At 36.2% G+C, this 23244-nt stretch overlaps 1 protein-coding gene across 1 annotated transcript; it reads right to left on the bottom strand.

The window, feature by feature from the left end:
* Nucleotides 1–686: 686 nt before the first annotated feature.
* LOC126372692 (collagen alpha-5(IV) chain-like) lies at nucleotides 687–23220 on the bottom strand. The gene is made up of 17 exons (XM_050018539.1): nucleotides 23214–23220; nucleotides 22588–22622; nucleotides 20809–20946; nucleotides 18540–18734; nucleotides 17434–17592; nucleotides 15776–15893; nucleotides 15091–15174; nucleotides 10550–10605; nucleotides 10090–10296; nucleotides 8554–8697; nucleotides 7829–7918; nucleotides 7479–7719; nucleotides 7303–7374; nucleotides 6985–7097; nucleotides 6345–6437; nucleotides 2800–2922; nucleotides 687–821 (listed from the first exon to the last, which is right to left on the bottom strand). The coding sequence occupies exons 1-17, from the start codon at nucleotides 23218–23220 to the stop codon at nucleotides 687–689; spliced, it is 2010 nt and encodes a 669-aa protein (XP_049874496.1).
* Nucleotides 23221–23244: the final 24 nt, after the last annotated feature.

The following is a 23244-nucleotide window of genomic DNA, read 5'->3' on the forward strand; positions in this document are numbered from 1 at the left end:
ATTAGGCAAAAGGCAGCTTTCATCTGCCGCAGCTGTGTCGTTTTATATCTTAAGTAATTTTCATTAAGGAAAATTTCCATTAAGATGTTATATTACAATAGTTCATCCTGGTTTGCCCTTATGTAGATAAGATAATATTTAATTCTGATTTTATCCAACCAGTATCGCTTCGTTGACCTGTAGGTACTAAAATAACCTTCTTGTTCTTGATATGGCCTACGGCTTTTTTGTCTCAGACAGCGTTTTCCAATTGTTTGAAAATAAATATTGTTATTGTAGCAATGACATTCTTATTAGGTATGTCGAAACATCCAAATCAACTATTATGAATTGTATTTCAAAGAAGTTTGCCCGCTTTCAAGTTCTGACAAACATTAGTTAAGTACACAGAGTTCTTACTATACCGATATGCAGCGGGGACAGGCGGTAGGACCGAAATATGCACAAAACTAAAAAACTTAGGCAACCATATAAAACTTTCCATGTTTCTTGTCATGTCATGTCATTCATGTTTCTTTTGTATCGCGCAACCATAACTAGCGCTTGTGTTACCACGCAATGAACGTTGGGTAAATCGAAGTAGCGGTCCAGTCAGAAATGTTTTGTGACGTGAGTTAATAGGCGACATGCGGACTGTATTGAGCATGTTTCTGTGAATCCTGAAAAATAGACACCTAATATAATACTCACCTAGAAGATATAAAAGCGCGGAAAGTCCCTTCGAGACCAGCTTTCTGCGCCTCTCGATGACATTCGTAGTTAGTGCTACTGACTCCGTGCATATCACCAGTATGGGGCTCATCCAATGCTGCGAGGCGTAGCTGGTGGACAAACAATAATCATTATACACACTTACTTAAAAAAAAATATTTTTCACAGGTAAGAAGAATAGTACTAGAGCGGACCGTGACAACCCGTAGGACCCAGAATTTTTTCGCACTTCTTGTTTATCGTTATCGAATGAACCAGGTCTCCAGGAGGTATCCGATGTCGTAAATTTCATCAAAAATATGTCACATATAATTGCCTCCTACTCAAAACGCTCCAGGATTAGGTGAGGCAACCCTATTTTTTTCAAAAGCCTACTCAAACTGAGACAACTATGACGTAGGATTTGCTACGGTCCACTTTTCTACTAGAAATGTCAAAGTATGGTATTCGTATCAAATCATAGAACAGTGCATCCTCCCGGCGACGGACCAGAGTTTAGAATACATAGTTGTGACGTCACTAATACATGTGGTCTAATACCTAGTCATACTCATTATTAAGTACCAATTAAATAACAATAAAAGTGTCTAATTGTTAGGTATATTCTGACGACTTGTGGCTTTACGCACCCACCTTCAGCGTGAGCGAGTGTTAACTAAAGTATTCAATGCCTATTACTTATCCGAAGCTCTTAAAGTGGTTACGACGTTTGGGAGTTAGATTATTAGTAAAATGTGATTCTCCAAATTCATAAAAGTTGTTTGTAGCTGTTATTGGCAGATTTTTTTTTTTCATTTTAAATTTACAATTATTTTATCATTCATAATAAGTAATACAATATGCAAAACCAGTCGCATACAAGTCATTGAGGCCCTCGCTTGATCCATTAAGCCTGCCAATCAACAAACAAAACTTTCCTCTGAACGTAACTAGTAAAAAATGGCAAAAAGAGTGACCTAATCTTAAAAATTCAATTTTGTATTAGTAGTTGATAATATTTCGTCTGAAAAGCATAACGGAAATGCAGCACAAAATATAAGGTGTCGGCCACTCCTCCAGGGAACAAGCTCTTCTGATAACAGAATATAAATTGTTCTTGAGACATTCGTTGAGAGGGTATTTTATGTATAAATGTAGATTATATTATTACTATGCATAACAATAGATAAGTATTTAAAGACAAGTATGTTTTACCACTTGCTGAAAAGAGTTTGATAGACTCTATAAAATCAATATCGCAATTTGACGTTTGAGTATACAACAGTAAGCGCGGTGTCAAAAAATTACAAATAAAATATTTCTTTTTAAGATCAATTGTGTTAATATTGCTTTTTGACTTATCGAACAAACAGTAGTACTACTGATAGACGTTTATTTTTTTTTAGTTTGTCAGTGTTATCGTTCGCTCCTTGTTTCAGTAGGTGGGCATGATGTGATGTGATCCAGCCGATTTCGGCTACGGCGACTGCTTCAACTCCGACGTTCATGTGCTCGCATGTGGCTTATATAGCTTAGCTTACATAGCCAATCTTATTGGTATGGTAGGTATATCTTTTTCTTTGCGAGTCGATAGCGATCGATACTAAATTGCTGACTAATAATTGGCCACGCTTACGGCATTATCAGTGGCTTCGTAAAGGTCTTTAATAGTGCAGGTGTTATGGCACTCAGGACAGTACAAAAGGTGAGCATATAGTTTGTGGTGATACTCCACACTCGCAATCATCGCAACCATCAACCAAGTATAGGACATTACAGGCTGTTGCCTGTCCTACGTATAGGTATATAAATCGCTTTCTTTAAGAGCCGCGTTCTTGACGATGTAACATTCTCAAATTTTATCGGCATGTACTCTTTATAAGACATAACGTTCGCCATTCTTTTAATTTCTTCCACATCAGCTCTTTATGGCCTTCACTTTACTCTCTTTCCTTCTATGATTCGTTCTATAATATTTTTAATAAATTCATCGTATCTTATTAAGTGGAAGTGGTAAGCAAAATTGGACAATACTAGCTTTTTGGTAACAATACAATTTCTAAAGTCTTTAAATTAACAAGTAAGAATCATTATAAAATTCACACTTACCACAGGTCCCTCCCCTGCTGGATTCTTATGGTGAACTAAACTAGATGTTTCTAGAATATTCTGGAACGGTGTTCGCGTTGGGCCGTTTGAAGGTGGTGTATGAATGGCCAGTAAGGAACCCATCTGTTTGGAAGAAACATCAGCAGTGATTAATTCTGCCTTCAACTAAATTAACAACTACTTACAAGAGTATCTTCAACAGTATTTACGTACGAAGTTTTTTCAGCTTTTTTCTTGAAAAGAACAAAAAGGCTGGACTATAGAGTATTTAGGTAGGTAATTCATTTTTAACGCGATTACGCTATACCTACATAATCTACAATTTTTGCTTATTTTTAGTCTCAAAGGATAACCCATTAGAGTTCTTTGACTTTAGGAATGTACCTATACGCAACTTAGTAAAATTGGTTGAATGGTTGAAAAATATTCGCCAACATTGCGTCATTCACATTTCTTGGTAAAAAAAGCTATCAAGTACCTAATTTAATTGAAAATAAAGATTCATAATGCTTTGTTACATAAATACTAAATGATTTTTGTTTTTATAGCACAAACCCGTGCTTAGGGAAACTCTCAAACAGAAAAAAATCTGAAGTCAGATCAGTCAGATTTTTATTCGATTTTTTTTCTTTGCCTTCCGAAGCACGTATCGTCTTACTGTCGAACAATCAGGTGATCAGCCTGTAATGTTCTAACCAAACTAGGGATCACAAAGTGACTTTTGTGATATGTCCCCACCGGGATTTGAAGCCAGGACCTCCGGATCGTGAGCCCAACGCAACGCCACTTGAGGCCGTTGAAAATACTACTTACCTATAGCAAGGCATTAGGTTTGTGCGTGTATCTGAACTAGTTAAGCTGAGTCCTAATATCAAAGCAAAGTTGTAATCCGTTATAGTGTTGTTGATTTTGATAGAATTTAATTCAGTCGATCATTCTGCTGTAAGGGTTAAGGACCTCGATTGTTGATAAGCTTTATATTGATTGATGATTTTATGTGTCTGAATCAATCAATGCTTGTGATAATTATAGTTTTGATTTTCTAGATATATTATAGTAAATGGGTAGGTACTGAATATTGAACGATGTTTCATTTTCGTTAAGTATATGTAATTTCTGAGGTTCGTTGACAGAAACCTTATAAAATTGCCTTTTTGCTTAGTTTGAATATAATATTTAGTGTTTACTATTTGCTATGTGTATTTTAGTAAAAAAAATGTAAAAGTATTACCGAGAATATTTTTTGATTTATTAAAAGTCAAGTTTACGATTTCGTATGAAATATTTTTGAATTCATTTGAATAAATTAAAACTGAAGACTAGATAAGGCTTACAAAGTTTCGCAATAAATTGCGAATGGTTTAAAATATTCTAAATGCGAAAGTCGAAATAAATAATGGGACATTCTTTTACAGCAAGAAAAAATCTCTTTTTGATATCGCTTTTTGTCATAAACTCGTAGGAAACAAAGAGAAATCGGCAAAGATTTTCTAAAATATCACATTTCACTTATACAAATTGGTTCAGTGAACTTTGATGGTTGAACGTTTCTTTGCCTTTTGTAATTTTTTTTTAGAGTTCCGAACGTCAAAAGGAAAAAGGAACCCTTATACTATCTATCACTTTGTTGTCCGTTCGTCTGTCTGTAAAGACTTTTTTAATCGGGAACGCGTTCGGGTAACAAGATGAAATTAACATCTAGGTAACACTAATGTCTGTGGTCCCATGAAACTCTGAAAAATCAAGCCTCTATAATAAATCAATCCAAAGATTGATGAAAGGCTCTGCTTTAGATACTTAAGTAGTAATCGTATATATTGAAGTACTCTGCGGAGAAAGTACCAACTGTCGTTCATTTTAATATGAAAAAAAGTCCATAGTTACCAATACCAACAAACTAGAATAGAAGTAGCGTAACCTAAGGTAGTATAGTAGTAGTAAGTAGTCCCACATAGTGTTCCTAATTTTCTATACCTACATAATTACATACTTGCTAGTTTTTAAAAATATACTTCAATTATTATACTTTTTAATAGGCAGACTCGTAACATTACTCTGTACTATCTATGCGAACAAAACCATGTTGACATGTTGTTTGACATTCTAATTTTACGATTTCCTTTTAAAACAACATTGTAATTACTATGAGCCTTCTGCTACTTCACAGAAGTACTTGTTTGCTGTAATTATAAAAACCACAGTCACCACTTTACTTTATTACTTCGGGTTGACTAATATTAGAATATTTTCATATCAATGTATACTTTGCGTACTTATTTTAACGTGTTATTATTAAGTTGCTCAACAGTATTTGTAAGTAACGTCGACTGATATTTAGGACATACGATTTGGGAAATAAACAGTTGTAATAATTACATTATATTTATGGTTAAGGCTAACAAACCTACCACTACCTAAAAGAACAAAATGTCATACAAACCATGATTACGATTTGCTATATTTGGTTCTATTGATTTATTTTTGGTTTACTAACAATCATTTACATTAATACATTGTAATAAGTAACACATTTGCAACTTATAAGTTAAATGTAGTGACTAATTATAAGTAAACACAGCATGCATTTATATAAAAAAGAAAGTGGCTAATGATTTGGTTGTCTTCTCGCCTACGAATAAGATGAAGGTGTTTGTGTCAAATTTGTTTCTCAACACCGCTTCAACTTAGCCGGCTTTTTCGATTTCAGCATTATATGGCGTAGCATTTTATTACATAAAATGTAAAAGATCGAACAAAGATCGGTAAGCTTCTTGTTATCTGCTTTAGCCTCAAAAATATGAGAGGGATTACACGAAATTCAACTTCCTTCGGTTGGCTAAAGCAACGAGAAAATTGGGCCCAATAACAATAGGAACTAAACTTAGCTTTATATGGGCAGATATTTTTTTTTCACGGATTTTTTCGAGGCAAATTTCTCGCGTATACTAACAATTTAGAGAGGGGGAATTCGTGGTGATCTACATAATCTGATTCCAAAGTGTATTTTATCCCATATATTTTTAAGCCACGGTCAACACACATCAAAATCCATTCAATTGGTTCTACAAACAGTTAGGTTCCCATAAGCCTACAAGTACCAGACAGGTTCCATGTTGTAGGTTCGTCACGTCAATACTATTATTGAGATATACTACTGTAACAGTGCGAGCATTACCGTTGCATTTATAGCACACCTAATTGGGTAGTTTCCTAGGTCAAGGATAAATTATGAAATTCTGATTTACTAAATAAAGACGAAACAAAAGGTGATAAAAAGCTTTTTCTATTTAACTTATTTCTGCATTTTAATAAAGAAAAATGTGTCACGTTTTTCTATGACAACACAGGTTGCTTTTTCATAGTAATTTCGTGTTTTGACGTTTAGTAAAATGTAACTGATTTCACTGGTTGGAAACTACCCTATTACACAGGTTTTGCCTCGCAAAAAAGTCTCAGTCACTCCTACTTCTAACTAATTCATAAAATTTTGAAAATGGAATGGAATGGTCCCAAATTTCAGAAAATGATATAAAAAAAATACTCACCGCCACATATTGCCATCCGTTATTCACCCGAACAAGCATCGCTTGTTCCTGAATGACGTAAGCGACAGTGCCCACAGGGCAGATAGTGCCCAGCTGCGGAACACAATTTTATACATAAAAACATTATTGGATTTACACACAATACTCGTATCGGATCTTTTTTTTTTGGGTTGAGTTTTTTTTTTCCGATAACGCCTAGGAAATTCGCTTCTGTTATTAATACTTCAAAATATTGGAAATCGTTTTTCTTTGTTTGGAGGAGATCAAACCATTTTTAACTAATTGTAATAATTCAGTTGTTAATTGATTGAGGGGGGGGGGGTGCCATAGCAATTATCATAATATAAGTTTTTATATAAAAGTTAATATTTGAAATAAATATAATAATATAATTTTATTTTTTTTAGTAACAGAGGTATATATATTAAATATATATATTGTAGTTGCGTAATATCATCCTTTGTATTATTATTGTTGTAGACGTAATAACAGCTAATAAAGTAGTGAAACATTCAACAGACTGTTTTGTGGGAATAAGATGTTCCACATAATAACGGCTCTTAATCTCCTTAGATGATAGCTCTGGGAATACAATAAGATAAAGGAGCTCCTAGATACGAATCATTTTTGAAGTACTTACCCGGATTAGGGATTGCGTTGTCTTGAATATAATAGTCCCAACAATAGTTCTACCATCGTCGTCATCTTCAAATTCGGCATTTTCAACAAGAGGATCCAACGGGTCGCGATATCCTGTATTGAAAAGTTTATGTTTAACCTACAAAGTTAACAAATAAATGGCTTTTGCGAGTCAAATAGAATCCAATTTTCACTTAAACAAATATTACATGTTGTGCAAACTATGCTCTCAGCAAAAGTTTGTAGCGCGGAAAACGTTTAGGAACGCATAAATTTTGCCAAGTTTTTAAATATTTATTCTCTTAGTTTGTTTGCTTACCGTAAGACTCAGGGCGGTACTGCAGGGGATGGCTCAAACTCCTCAAAATTTGCAAAGGGTCGCGATATTTGCCTGTTCGATAAACAAATTTGGTTAATGAACGACCATTCGCCCTGAACGGAAAGCAAAATGAAAGATAACCGTGGAATTCTTAATTATCTTGACATTTAACTTACCTGTGCCGGGTTCGCGTCGATTAATCCCGGGGCTATCTGTCAATGTGTCAGTGGGAACTTCGTTGGGGTAAAGACTCCCTGGGGGCCCTGGAGGTCCGGGGGGTCCCGGCGGGCCTGGGACGGAGATGTATTGTATGTTGGTGGCTGGACTACCGGGAGGTCCCGCTGGGCCTCTAGGTCCCTCCTTACCCGGAGTACCAGGCGTCCCGTCATATCCCCGATCGCCTTTCTCTCCTTTTATCTAAGAAACAAATGGTCTGCCGTTATTCATTTGTTTCGGCACGTTTTGCGAAGTTGTTTATTGGACTTCAGAGATTTGTTTAAAAGTTAGAAAGAAATTTAAAAATTACCTTTTCGAGGTTGAGCGGGTTTAGGCCGGGGTCTCCTTTCTCGCCTTTTTGACCTTGCGGGCCAGGCGATCCCGTAGCGCCTGGTGGACCCTAAGGGAATCCAGATATTCGTTATTTTTTTTCCTAATACATATAAATCATCATCTCCCTAGCGTTATCCCGTGTTCACAAGGTCAGGTTACCTAACCTGATGATATGACAGATCCAGTTGTTATAGAAGCGACTGCCTGACTGACCTTCCAATCAGCGAAAGGAAAACCAGCCCAATACAGGTAAGGTAGTTAGCCGGCGAGGGTGTGCTGCCGCCAAAGCATGGTATCGGGGTACCGAACAGAGCACAGTAGTTCGAATAGATATAAATAAATAAATAAAATATATTTATTTCAGACCTAAACCTAGAAGGCCCATGTAAAATATATTATTGGATGTATTTCAGAATTTCCCAGTACCCAGCAGGTTAACTAACTAAATATTTTCAAATTTATGACCAGATATAACACTTGTATAGCTACAATAGCTACTGCATTCAATTAAATCTTTATTTTCATCCACAATGCAGATTTTTCCTTAAGAGCAAAGTTTTAACAAAATATTTGCTTCCAACAACAAACTGTTTCAAACAACCCCCGGTTTTACCTGTTACACATTTGGGTATCTTAAATATTATAATACTAAACAAAAATGGAATATTACAGGGCGACCTTCGAAAAGATTGTTTATCTTACCGTCCATCCGGGTAATCCAATATCGCCGGAAGGCCCGTTCGTGCCGGGTGTGCCGGGGGGGCCTGGTAATCCGGGTGGACCACGTGGCCCCGGTGGACCCGGATGGCCCCGCTTCCCTCGTGGGCCAGTCTCACCTTTTTCACCCTACGGTAAAAAAGTAAAAGTTTTAAGCTTGCTTTGATTAATTGTGGTCGTGTATAGAATTAAGGGCTTGGTATTAAAAGTAGGATATAAAAATAGTAAAAAATATGAACAAAGAAAATTCTTTATTTTAAAATTTAAAAGAAAAATGTTATTCCAAACTTAAAAAGAAATTGATTATTATTAGACGAACCAAAGTCAGCGATATAGCCCAAAAAAATGATAAACTGAAGTGGCAGTGGGCGGGGCACATCGCTCGTAGAACGGACCGCCGCGCTGCCGATTAGGCCGTGGTAGGTTCTCGAGTGGTGACCGCGGACCGGAACTATAGTATTTATTTTATTTTTATGCACTTAACCTGATAAAACAGGCCATTTTAACCCGAATATGGCAAAGTAATAAGGTAACTCTCCTCCTGTGTTTGCAATGTAGGTTTGTTTCCTCCTAACTTCTAAACCACATAATAGAATTTAACCAATAAGGTGTTGATTGTTCGCTGGTTAGGTAAAGCGTTCGGAATCAAATTAAAGGGCTTCATCGTCACTAATTTAGGAGCCACGCACTTATCAGTGTAGCATTCTCCATACTAATTTAAAAAAGTTTGCAAATTAGTGACAAATTAAAATTAAGTTAATGTTTTGTTGGAACCTGATAAGCTTTATACAGAAGAAGAAAGACTTTCTTTTCACTTAAGTTCCAACGAGAAATATATTTGAGTTCAAATTTTTCAAGGGAGAATTAAATGTACAGCGGTTTTGTTATCTGTTGTACCTGACGTCACTGACCTTTGAGTAAGAGATAAGGTGTCACCTTCACAAAATAAAGCCTTCACCATTTACGTAGATTTAATTACATTGACATTCAAAACCTTAGCCGGTAACTTAGATAAACCTAGTTGTAATTTAAAAAAATGCTTAAAATGATTTTTAACATAAGGATATGTAGGTACTAATGTTCTTATAAGGAAATCGAGCAAAAACAAAATATTCAAAGGGTTTAAAGGCCTCAACAAACAAGCCAGCAGGAGAAGTTAAGCTAAAGGAGTATATTTGGGTTAAGGTTAAAAAAAAAACGCTGAGCGAAAGAAGGATTTTTGTAATAAAATAAGTGGTTGAATAAATCTTAAACATAATAAAAACTTTCCTTTACTTCGTCACAAAATAACAAATAGAAACATTACAAGGAAACCCTACATTCTATATAATTGAAATATTTTTTTACAAAATATTATAGAAATTGGGAACGGTTTACCAAGAAAAATTTCGTCGTGTTCATTTATCCTTAGTATAGAGAAGTGTGAGAAGAAATCGATAGTAATAGGTAGCGATTTACTATTATTGAGAACATTGAATGATTATAAATAGCTGAAAATTACTCAATAGCAATAAACCTTACCTTAGTCCAAATAGAAGCTTCGTCCCTGGATATTGCGACTGGACCAGGAGGGCCGGCTTCTCCTTTGTCTCCTTTTGGGCCCAATAATCCTTGGAGCCCCTGAGTCCCTGGCAACCCAGATGGGCCTATGTCTCCTCGTTCACCAGGCTTACCATCTGTGCCTGGAAAACCTTGCGGCCCTTCAATTCCTCTCATGCCTTTTTCACCCTAAAATTCACGTTGAAAGTTAGTGAAAATATTTTGTCAACATTATTAAATAATAACATTCTCAACACGTAAAATGAGTAATGAATCTGCGTTATTATTATAATTACACTACGCTATCTTTATCGTAAAAAAAAAAACAACCGACACAAAAGCTTGCTTAGAAATCTGTACACGGTCAAATTGCCCCCAAATAATCTACTTACTACAAATCCCTCCCTTTACTGTTTACATTAACAAGCTATGAGGTAATTACCTTTTCGCCTCTCTCGCCCCGGTCCCCTTTCATCCCCTTCGTTACATCCCTTGGTCCTGTGGAAATGACTCCGTGTTTATATTCAAAGGGTCTCAACATAACACTTGAAACTTCAAACGTCCCCTATAGGCATATTAAACGCTTGCTGACGTGATGGACTTCGTTTGACGCGTGTTTGAGTGTTCTTGATAACGCTATTTGAGAAGGGAGTAGGTAAGGGTACTGTAGGTGAGTTGATGGAATATTATAATAATACTCGAATACGTTTCTAGCGTGCGTACGACACCATCGCTTCCGTATTGGCACAGGCATGAGAGTTGACGCTAAAACGCTTTTACCGGCTAAAATATTGATACAACTACTTAAACTATTTACTTAGACTGTTTACTGGTTTAGCATATTACATAAAGAGTATGTGCACACGTGTCATTCCTACTTATTATGCCTACTACGAGGAAAAATAAGAGCTGGGAAGAAGCGAAAGTGGTGTGTCAGGATCGCAGGAAGTAGAATTTTGTGGTCTTTGCCTACTACCCCAACGGGAAAAATCCCGTGATTTTATGTATGCGTATGTATGTAACTAACTGCGAGAAGCATAGTATAAAACGACCTCTGTGGTCCAGTGGTTGAAAGTTGGAGTCGCGATCCGGAGATCCCGGGTTCGAAGCCCGGTGAAGGTATAGCATAAAAAATACTTTTTGAGCCTTAATTCGGTTAAAGGCATTGCAGACTGATTGAGGACACGTTAAGCAGTCGACCCCGGCTATTAAGTTAAGTAAGTATGTAATTGCTGCATGAGTCGTGACGTGACGTTTAAATTCAAAAATATCTTTATTCCCTAGGTAACACTTTGAATCGTCACTTTTTACATAACGAACGTCTCATCGGCCTAAAACCACTGCAGCTTCTCACAACCTGTACGTAATAGTCGAGGAAAAGAAGCTACAAGAAAAACCTTGGCAGAGGGCCTAAGAATTTAAATATATATATATATTACAAAATTATACATACATACATACATAAACTCACGCCCGTAATCCCTAGTGGGGTGGGCAGAGCCACAAGTAATCAAAGACAACTTGCAGCCACTGTTGATACGATGTCGTAAGCTGGATTACAAAATTATTATTATTTATTATCGGTGCAATGCCGCTAGTGTAATGGTTTCGTTTGGACCAGGTCAGATTCTGAACAGTTAAACGCCTAGTTGGACGTGACGTTAAGTTACGTATGTTTCTGATTATGTTACAATTGTCAGTAAATTTTGTGAAACAGACAAAATGTTAATAATTTTTGTGAAATTTGAAAATAAATCTAATAATATTATTATATAATTTAGTACTTTATCTAATATTAGTTGCCAGATAGTTAATCACACGCAATCACATCTTCTAAATAATCACTGACATTATAATAGTTTTTACATATAAAACTGTTCTAAGGTAAATTCTGAATGTCAGTGGGAATCATATTGTATAAACATTGCCCTTTAAGAGATTTAGTGGTATTACGCAGTTGACTGATAATTATGTAAAGCAAGCTTATTTTTATTCCGGGTATTAACAAAGTGCCGATGATATTTTTTTTCCAAATTTGATATTTTAACCCACACGAGAGAAGAAATATTTTAAATATAAAAGTATGAGAATAGGAGGAGTCGTTTCCTTCTAATTCTGTCATACTAATTCTAATACAATTACAGAAGTGCCTCGAAATATCTAACATAAATTATATTCTGCGACGCCACTAAAGTTGTATTACTGGAATTATGAAGGAACCAATGGATAAATTTGCTTGATCTAACTTGGAAAGTAATTATCTAGAAGTTTCCCCGGGGGTACTGTAAAATCTAGCTATTATACCAAATCATTTTCAAAGGAATTATAGAACGAATAATGGTTGATCAATAATGGTTAACACGTGTACCTGAAGTTTATTTTTGTATATCTATATACTTACCTATACCTGAACGATAAATTATAGATAATTGATATCCATGGTTTATGCCCAGTTATTGCAATAGGCCCGTCCTTGTCCTCGGCCGAGATTTACAGACACAATACTTAAACAATGAAGTTTGGATTTTAAAAGAACATTCAGTCTTACGACTTTAAATGGGACTTTGAGGATGGATTGTATATACGCTACACCTATACCTACATCTTCGGATATATAGGGGTCATACTATGTATTTTACCTATAGTATGAAATAATTTAAACAGACTTTGAATTTCCAAAGTACTTAAGCTTCCTTATAATTTTGTTACTAATACTCTAGAGTAACTCGTTGAAACCTAAATATTAACCTATTCCACCCACGATTTCCCATTTACATAACGTGCAACCCTAGTTTATGTTCAGGTTATAAAAGTTTTATTTCCAAGTCCACAATAGCTTAGTGGTCCATAAATAACATTAATATAAAATATAAATATAAGTAACGTTCGTCTAACAAATAGATCGGTGAAGCGAGGGTACTCAGTATATCTTGCGATGGCTTGGATGACGGTATAGTAATACACCACAGAGATTTCTTCTAGAAATAAGCTGAACCGTTTTTCTGCCTTGTGTTAGTGCGATTGTTTCAGAATCAGAATCATTTATTCAACGTAATTATCATACATAAACTTTTTTAAAGTACTTAAATTAAACATTTTTTCATCTACGTCATTTCGCAAGCTGTTATGGCTAAGGAGAAGAAATGACAAGAAACTGCAACAGCAACACATTTAATACCAAGCATTTTTATCATTTAGGTTAATTAATCTCATAATAAGCTTTTTTATAATATAAACTTCACTTTTTTATATCGTGTTCTGAGTAGAATAAATACGTAAATAAGTAGCTATGCTTGGTTAGCATATGCTAGAATAATTTTATGCGTTTTATAATGTAAGTGCACTAAACCTATATATAAAGCTTTGCATGGAAAATTAGGTAGGTTCTTTTTCATCACTGACATTATTGCAAGATAAGAGCACATATTACATATTTCTTTACATATTTTGTATACATGTTTTTTTTTCTATATTTTTTTGCGGGGGCAAATTATATCGAGGATTTCCACCAATTGCCGTACGACGTTTATCTACGTAAAGCGGTCGATATAATTCGCGGCGCGCGCTGCGCGGAACCTGTGTGGCTTGTGCTGCAGTATTTATTTAAAACCTAATAAATTGTGGGTTGTGAATCAACTACATAATTACTACAAATAAAATTGAACTGAAAGCAATGATATAACTTCTGGTCTAAATACGACTAATTGCGGAAGTTTCAAATGTCATGCGCCCGTTTTACGAGTATCGTCAAATTAAAGAAACAATGTTGCGAAAGAACATCACAACTTAAAGTCAACAATTTCACGAATAAACGTTTCGAGTCACTTGAATTTATTACTATCTAAATGTTCTAGATCAAACGAAACAAGAAATTTCAAGATTTGTAACTTTTAGGTACTAATTAATGTAATTGAATTTTGAAACTAACTTACTCTTCTATATGATTTGATATGACACGAACAATTTGATTCATAATCACACCCCGGAGACCTACTTCATACAAACAACCTCGTTTTTCACAGATTATCAACACGCGCAAATGTATGTGTGACATCTGAGGGCTGCCAATTGCCATCTAATTTAATCGTCATTACTTTGATAGGTTGTAATATTTACGAAAGAAGCCTTTATAAACTTTGTTTATGTATAGCACCGTAAGCATGATTATTATTAAGTAAGTATTTCTTATGTAAGTGACTGTAAGTCTTTAATAAGAAATAAAGATTAAATAAACCTATAATCATTAGTAAGTATGTATTTATTTATTTACCACACAAATCACAAACAAAAATTTTTGAACAATGAATGTTCACAATGCAAATAAATGGACTTATTTAACCTAGGTTCAAGTTTTTTGCAAATTATTAGCATGTTTTGATGTACAATCACCATGAAAAATAAATATTTATAGGCGCGGCGCAGGTGAGCCAGCGCGGACAATTACTGTGAGATCAAATGTTCGAAACAGATGAAAGAACGTCGGCGTCCCATTTCAAAATTCGAAATTCGAAAAAAGGTTATTATAAAGTTAGTGATTATTTAGAAGATATGAATGCATGGGATTAACTGTCTGAGAACTGATATTAGGCAGCTAAATTACTCAATTGTATACCAATATTTTATGTTTATTTTTTTAAAGAACGTCTAGGTCCCTGTGCCGAGGTTTTTCTTGCAGCTTCTGTTCCCCGGATATACAGGTTGTGAGAAGCTACAGTAGTTTTAGGCGGATGAGACGTTCGTTATGTAAAAATTGACGATTATGTTACCTACTGAATAAAGATATTTTTGAATTTGAATTTGAATCAGAGTAGACGGACCGTATGGAGCATTTTACGAATTGCTATGAGACATAACTAAAGGAACGCAGATATAGCAATCAATATTATGAGAAATCCTGAAACTTCCTACGCACCGGTCCCAATCAGGAAGAGGCGCAGTTTGAAAACCAAAATACTTAATTGTATTTACTGAGCAATCACTTACCACTTCGAGCGATGTCGCCCAAAACAGAGTTTTCTGAGACTGCCAAAGTGGGTGGCCCTGGCGGCCCCGGCAAACCTCGTACACCTAAACATAATAAAATGCCATTACACGATTTAAAGAAACCATTTTAAGTCACGAGCAATCTTGAAAATAATAAATTAAAAGCCGAAATCCTTTGAAATACTTTTCGTTTCTAAATTAATGATTATTAAGGATGTTTTTTATAACTTTTTCTTTCTTTTATTCTGAAGAGATTTAAGGAATCTCAATAAGATTGTAAATAAAAATATTAATTTATCTCGTAAATTGAGCTGTTATGATGGAAATAAAAACTACGCAAACGACAGCGAAAGAAATACGTAAGTAGTTAGTACTTATATTGAAGATAAATAAACAAAATGGACTTGGAAAGAGAGGCCCATACTTTTAATATACCTATCGCAAAGAGTCCCAGCTCAAGGTTTAAATTTTATACAACAAAATATAATAAGCCTAGTCTCGTAAAAATAAACTAAAGTAAGTAATAACATAATACGCCGTCCGTACGCAACAGCCCTGGAGGGCCTAAAATAAAAATTTTCCAAATCGTTACTACGAAGCCCCTAAAATCTTGCAAACGTGTTTCCCGCGCATAAATAAGGGTCATAGTGAAACATAAAATTTGATGGTCGAGTTAGTTCGTTACCTTTCTCGCCCTTTTCCGCTGGTCGGCCGTGCGCGCCTGGCAAACCCGGAGTTCCATCTCGGCCCGGTTGGCCCCGCTCCCCTTTGGCCCCATGCGGTCCTCTTAGACCCACGTTGCCCTGTAACACAGTTATAATCTTACGGGCTGAAGGTAACATACCGTCATGTTACGAGGGTCAACCCGCCGGTTATTGCGTTAGGCCCGGCTTTATTGTGCACGTATGTACTAAATTAGCTACGGTCTGAAAGATTTTATTTTGATTTGCAGAGTTTTCGATGTTTCAACCCGGAGGTGATTGGGATTGATTTGTTTGAAAACTTGTGTGCCTTTCAGGTTGTTAGCTTTTGTAAGGTTAGTTTATTCGTAGGTATGAATGGGTGTTCGTTTGTAACAATAGGGTTCGATAAGAAAAATATAATTATTAATGCTTACGACAGGAGTAAAATAGAGTTTACAGAAAATGTGTCGGAAAACATTGCAAATATTTTCATCAGTCATCTAATTATGGAGCAATTTAGTGAACTTTGTAATTAAGAGTGTAATTATCATTATCTTCTCTACTACATTCTGTACAGAAGACCTAAAAACGTTCTATCCTCAACCAGAAAACACAACTTAAAGAGTTTCATAAATGCGGTATTGCTAATACCTTAAGTGTGGCTATTATAAACAACTGCGTCACTATTAATCATCATTATTAGTACCAATCAAAAGACGTCTTCACGGAACGAAGCCGCTATCCATCATTCTATTCGTCTACTCCTTAAACGGCATTAGGTATTTATCTATGGCTGTAAGTGGTATCATGTAATGTCGACTTTTATTTAATATTACTTTGACTCTATTCCGTTTAATCCATGATAACCCAGTTCGGAGAAAGCGTGACTTACTTGGTGGTGTCACAGGTTCAAAACCAGGCTCAGCTTTAAACCACTGAATTCGACTTTTTGACTTTGAATTCATGTTTGTATCATAATAAGCAAACAAAACATACAACCATTTATAAAACCTTTAGCAACCGTACAAATAGGCGGCCTTATTAAGCAATTTCTTCCAGACAACTAATGTCAGACGTTAATCAATCTTTGTCTTAATTAACAAGTATTAAGTCACAAATTCTACTTCAGATACTAGATAGTATTAGTGTAGATACGAAATCATTATGAGGTTTTGTATTGAATATAAGGCTGGTCATAGGATGGGTGACCAGAAAAAAAAAGTTTTCATCTCGAGCTCCTCCGTGCTACGGAAGGCACGTTAAGCCGTTGGCCCCGGCTGCATTAGCAGTCGTTAATAACCATCAATCCGCACTGGGCCCGCGTGATGGTTTAAGGCCCGATCTCCCTATCCATCCATAGGGAATGCTCGTGCCCCAGCAGTGGGGACGTTAATGGGCTGATCATGATGATGTATTGAATATAAAGTAAATTTATCAAAAGTTGTCAATATAAATGTCTAATACCTAACCGACTGTCGGACGACGCTCAGTGGGTAGGCCCGCTACAAGGTGGATCGACGATCTGGTGAAGGTCGCGGGAAGCCGCTGGATGCGGGCAGCGCAGGACCGATCGTCGTGGAGATCCTTGGGGGAGGCCTATGCCCAGCAGTGGGCGTCGTACGGCTGATGATGATGATACCTAACCGTATTCAGTACTTACCCGCTCTCCTTTGTCGCCTTTAGGTCCATGTAATCCCCTTTCCCCCTTGTTTCCCTGATAGCCCCGCTCCCCTTGTGGCCCGGGTAAGCCCATAGGACCTCTTTCACCCGGGGGCCCCGCTATACCCGGATTACTCGACCCGTACAATCCCGTTGATTCCTGCGATGATGGAGAAATTATGAAGGGACATGTGAAACAATAACACGGCAAGCCTGAAGATTAGAATGTACTTAAAACAGTAATACATCATCCAGGGATTAAGTGGTCCTTGTAGGCACTCAAGGTAACTTGTGAATCGACTTAGGATAAGGAAACTCGTTTAGGTTGCTGAATAGGTACTTGATTAATTTCATTAGCGATGTTATAATATTCACAAAGTATGTTTTAGAAATGTAAATTTGGAACTTTAGAAATTCCAAGTTGCTTTTGAAATAAATTTTAATATTAACGACAACAGTAGGCATTCATTCCTCAAAGTACATTTGGAAACTGTTATTTTTAATAGCTAATAAAAATATTTTCATCTTTTACATTCCAGCTGCTTTCAGACTTAGACCAGTGATTCTTTTTCTTTATAAATGTACGGAGATAAGGATGAAGCGCGTTTCAACAGACTTTGCTACGTTGTGGGAGTAAAGAAAAATAAGACACGATGTAACTAAGAGGTTATTAGAACCCATGGTCCAGTGGTGTGAGCGTTCGGCTCACGGAGGCCCCGGGTTCACAACCCAGTGCGGACATATCACGAAAACCACTTTGTGATCCCTAGTTCGGTTAGAACATTACAGGCTGATCACCTGATTGTCTGATTGCCCGAAAGTAAGATGATCCGTGCTTCGGAAGGCACGTTAAGCCGTTGGTCCCGGTTACTAATTATTGATGCAATGCAAGTTAATACTCGTTACATAAACCACGTCAGGGACCTTTGGCGGTTCAATAGTAACCCTGACACCAGGGTTGATGGGGTTGGTAATCCACCTCACAGCCCACACGATAGAAGAAGAAGAACAATATCAATATCAATCTAAGACCTATGTCCTTTATTGCCCACACACAGTTTCTTTCTTCAATTATTTGTAACTACATCAATAGCAACTCTATCTTACCATAAGTGCAGTTGAAACAGAACCTGGTGGTCCCGGCGGGCCAGGCGGTCCTTGCAGCCCCGGAGTTCCATCAACCCCAGGGTCACCTTTAGGCCCCGGCTGACCTTCTATACCCGGAGATCCACTTTCACCTCTTTCTCCTCGGTCACCCTTAAGACCTATCGGACCTGGTGGACCCGGATCTCCCATTTGACCCTATGGAAAAAAATATAATTAGAAGGCAAGTCTGTAACGTTAACTGTATTGGGTCACAAAATACATATGTATATAAGTTTTCATAGGAGACAAAGTGTCAAATTAAAGTTGGGCGAGATTGAATTAGAAATTTTATGACAACTTCCCAGAATTATGATTTGTTTTTTTTTTTTTTACATAACATTACAAATACTTCATTGCACAAACGGGAAATACAAAGTAAAAGAGAAATAGAAAGAGTACAATTGCTAAGTAGCGATCTCTTCCAGGCCACTTTTAAGTAAAGGAGAAATTTAATATTATTATTTAGGGACCGCTTACCTAACCTGACAATTTAACCTAAGAATGCTTGTCTGACCTTCCAACCCGAGGAAAAACCAGCCCAATTCCAGGTTAGATCATATACCTCCTATAACACATTTCTATGGCATATTACCTATAAGCTGCTTGTCTATAATGCCAAGAAACTTAGATTACTCAGCTATTTGGTACCTGAAGTTCCACAGCTAAGAACACTTAAGCGCAGCGCAATATCCTCTTCCGAGATGAGGTACCTGTGCTCCGCAATGGCACACGGTATTTCCTTTTTTCCTTTAATATTAAAAGTAGGAAGATTGAACATTCACTTTCAGAAACCACCTTCGAAACAAAATGCACACAGGCCATAACTCCTTGTACAGAATGTAATCTTGTTGCCTAAGTGAAATGTAATATCGCTGAATTTTATTTAAGGCATAATTGCGTTGTTGCTTTTGTAAAATTCATATAGGATTCTAGGTTTTCTAGGACAACAAGATTTCCCTAGAGGTCGACTGGGACTCGGCTTAGCGCTGGGTCTACGGGTCTAAAGTAAAAGTATAATTTAGAACATCTTATTTACTTAAGTTTTTTTTTCTCTTAAAACTATTACAGGTTAAATGTTCAATGCAACAGATATTTCATGAATATATTTTTATACACATAATATTATAATATATTATACTTACACCCCGTACAAGTACCCAAACAAGTAGGTGTGAATGTTAGTGATGCCGTAACGAATACTGAAGGGGATGAGTCAGACCATAATTCTAAGTCGATATCAAGTGGAATTTCTTGTCGGAAAATTCATGACATTCTTTGTGTTTTTTTTTATTATTTTCAGTTTTATACTTTAGCGACGGAAAATTTCACTTGATATCAGCTCAGAATCATGGTCTGAATCATCTCTCAAAGTTTTCGTTACGATGTCACTAACACCCAAGAAAGAAATATAGAAAGTCATTCCGTGATTATGGCACTTGCAACATTGTTGCAATATCGGCAGTCTCGTATTCCTGATTTCACACGGTAAAAAACACTGGTATTCAGTGTTTTAATGATCTGTTAGAGTGTTCAAAAAAAGCGTAACTTGTTTTATTGAAATAAAGTCGTATAATGATGATAAAAATGTTTTTAAAAGTTCTAAATTATAATATTACGTACTTAATATTTTTAAATTCATGATATTTTTTACTATTGGTTACAAATTGCAAATTGTTTAAGAATGGAATAAATAAAACGTATATTAACCGATCTAACCTACGATTCCACGTATCGTAAGCTAAAATACAAATATTGTATTAGACCAAATAAATATTTAGGCAAGACTTATCCTATCGCAAAATAGGATTAAAAATATACTTAGCATTATTATAAACTAGTGTCCTATAATAAAAAACCACTTAGAATTATTCGAACCCATTCATTCATAAAACATATAGGCATCGGTAGTTAGTTACACGTGTTATAATGGCACGTGAAAAGCGGTTGGAATTTCTAGACCTATCTAAGTTTCAGAATAACCTGTAACCACTTAGTAATGTGTCTGTTAAGTCACTTTACTTAGTTTTAATTATTTAGTATGAATCAGAATTGGTAGTAAACCGTGGTTGCCCAGTTGGTAGAACGCTTGCTTCTCACATTGAGGTCGCAGGTTCGAATCCAGCACAGGCTTTAACCTATGATTGTCGAATTTGTCTTCGAATTCATAACTTAAACCCTTGAGAGCTATAAAAATAAAAATCATTTAAAAGATATTTATTACGTTTCTTACCGTTTTTCCTGGAGCACCAGTGGTACCATCAGCTCCTGTGGGGCCCTGAGGTCCCGGAGGGCCTCTTAAACTCGGAATGGTCTCTAGAATTTGCGAAATGTCGTTGACGCTGCATTTGCAATGCCCTGAGAGACCCACCTGTGTGCACAAAAGATCAGATTAGTGCAAAACATACTAGATATTTCTTGGTAAACCTGAAATGTACGGGTAAATATTTGCTTGTATAAAAGATATTGTAACTTATTTACGAGGTTCGCACTGTTTTGAATTTTCTTTGTAACTTGATAACGTAGAATCATGTTATCGAAACAAGGAAACATGGTATGGTATACTTCGCTCTTTATTAGAAATTCATAGATATGTTTGATGTCATACCACAAACATGTAAATTCAGTTCTTCTATTATCGTGTGGGTTGTAAGGTGGATTACCAACCCCACCAACCCTGGTGTCAGGGTTTCTATTAAGCCATCAAAGACTCCTGACATGGCTCATATAACGACTACTTACTTATATCAGCATGGTTACTTGCAACATCATGTAAGTTCACTGTTATTCTCAGAAAGAAACAGATTGAAAAAGTCAGAACTTTCTGTATTTATTTGTTAATGAATTATTTTTACATCATCATTATCAGCCGTACGACGCCCATTGCTGGGCATAGGCCTCCCCCAAGGATCTCCACGTCAATTGGTCCTGCGCTGCCCGCATCTAGCGGCTTCCTGCGACCTCCACCACGTATTTTTGCATATTGAATAACGAATAATGTGAACTGGGCTTAGGGCGAGTTACTTTGTATTTATGTAAGTTTCGATTGAAAGGCAAAGAACATTGAAGTTTATTCTCCGTATATCCACAAAAGTCAGCAGGTTTTCACTGGGAAGAGAACAGAGTGCGACCATACCTAGTCTTTTGTTCGTAAATCAAAGATCTTCTCGCTTACTTAAGGTAGAATGTAAACACTCTTTGCCATCAAAATTTGTGAAGAAAAAAGAAACAGGCAAGTAAGTATGTATTTTTAATGTGATTCAAGTGCAATAAAGAGTTTTTGTATTGTATTGTATTGTATTGTAAGTCAGAAGCGACAGTAGCCGAATTTATATAAATATATAAGTAGAGTACCAATCCGCACTGGGCCCGCGTGGTGGTTTAAGGCCCGATCTCCCTATCCATCCATAGGGAAGGCCCGTGCCCCAGCAGTGGGGACGTTAATGGGCTGGCGATGATGATAAGTAGAGTAAGACCTCACTGATTGCATCCAAGTATAAATGATTAAGCTTAGTTAGACATTGGGGGATAAAAAGGCCACATCGAAGCAATTAGTTTAAAAAGGCAATATTGCAATTAGACATTTGGGCATATAAAAGTAAGTGCGCAATGCAAAGAAATGCCAAATAGCAATATTGCTTTTTGGATGAATTGCCTTTATGTGGCCTTTTTAACCCGCCCCTTGTCTGTAATGTCAAATCGACCTAAACATAAGCTCAAAACTATATCCCATTCATTACGTGATACTGGCAGAAATGTGACCACACAAAAGCCACCTAGAATTGAATTAAATTGACTATATCCCAATTGGAGTAGTCAGAAGTACATTCATCGCAAGATGAACTAAGTACTCACACCTCATATTGCTTTCTGTTAGACCAATGAGATAGGTGGTGAGCCGTATCGCCGTCTATAATGGTCGAACCAACTGTGTTAATGAAAGTGCAAATCAAATTGTAAAAAAAAACATTACCTTAAAAGTATTCAAATCAATTAAATAAAGAATACTTACGCTGACTCCTTGATCCCCTTTCTCTCCATTGGAGTCTGAAAAGAGTTATCCATTTTGAATATAATTCACATGATGTAATTCTTCACATAATGCTGTATAATGTTACAGGATATTGCTGTTTTGATTAAGCGTTATTAAAAATTTGATCCAGGGCAGCATAATACGATGTATTTTTATGAGAAATTTTGCTAAGACTAAATTAAATATTTAAGCCCTTATACAAAACAAAACAAACAATATTATATTGGAAATACTTCAAGGATTCTTTGCAAATATCTGTATAAAAAATAATGAGTGGAAATCCCATCAGCTCGCCGTTTCGTAACCGAAGAAGCAATCGTACATTTTGTTCTGAGTTTGTTATTTTTAGATTTGATGATTTAGCGACTGTATTATATTTTCATCGTATTTCAGGCTTTTACGGCATTTGGTGGAATGTAGGAATTTTCTGCATACATTCATGTGGAAGGCATGTCAAGATTATTTCCGGCCAAGTAGTTGATGCCATTTGCGGCTAATCTACAATAAGTCACGTCAAAAAAAAACATTTCAAGATTTGTATCATCGAAGTACAAAATAACTTACACTAGCAAAATGTTACTTCCGTTGTTAGTCTTTTGCCTTACCTTCCATATTTTTACGCAACGATTAATGACA

The sequence above is a fragment of the Pectinophora gossypiella genome, chromosome 14 (assembly GCF_024362695.1).
Source record: "Pectinophora gossypiella chromosome 14, ilPecGoss1.1, whole genome shotgun sequence".
Classification (NCBI taxonomy): Eukaryota; Metazoa; Arthropoda; class Insecta; order Lepidoptera; family Gelechiidae; genus Pectinophora; species Pectinophora gossypiella.

What these genes read in the sequence shown, in the direction of transcription:
- LOC126372692 (XM_050018539.1), bottom strand. An exon ending in TTGGATTACCCGGATGGACG is followed by an intron (nt 7,919 to 8,553) that starts GTAAGATAAACA and finishes GGATTCCCTTAG; the next exon opens with GGTCCACCAGGCGCTACGGG. An exon ending in ACCCGCTCAACCTCGAAAAG is followed by an intron (nt 7,720 to 7,828) that starts GTAATTTTTAAA and finishes TTTGTTTCTTAG; the next exon opens with ATAAAAGGAGAGAAAGGCGA.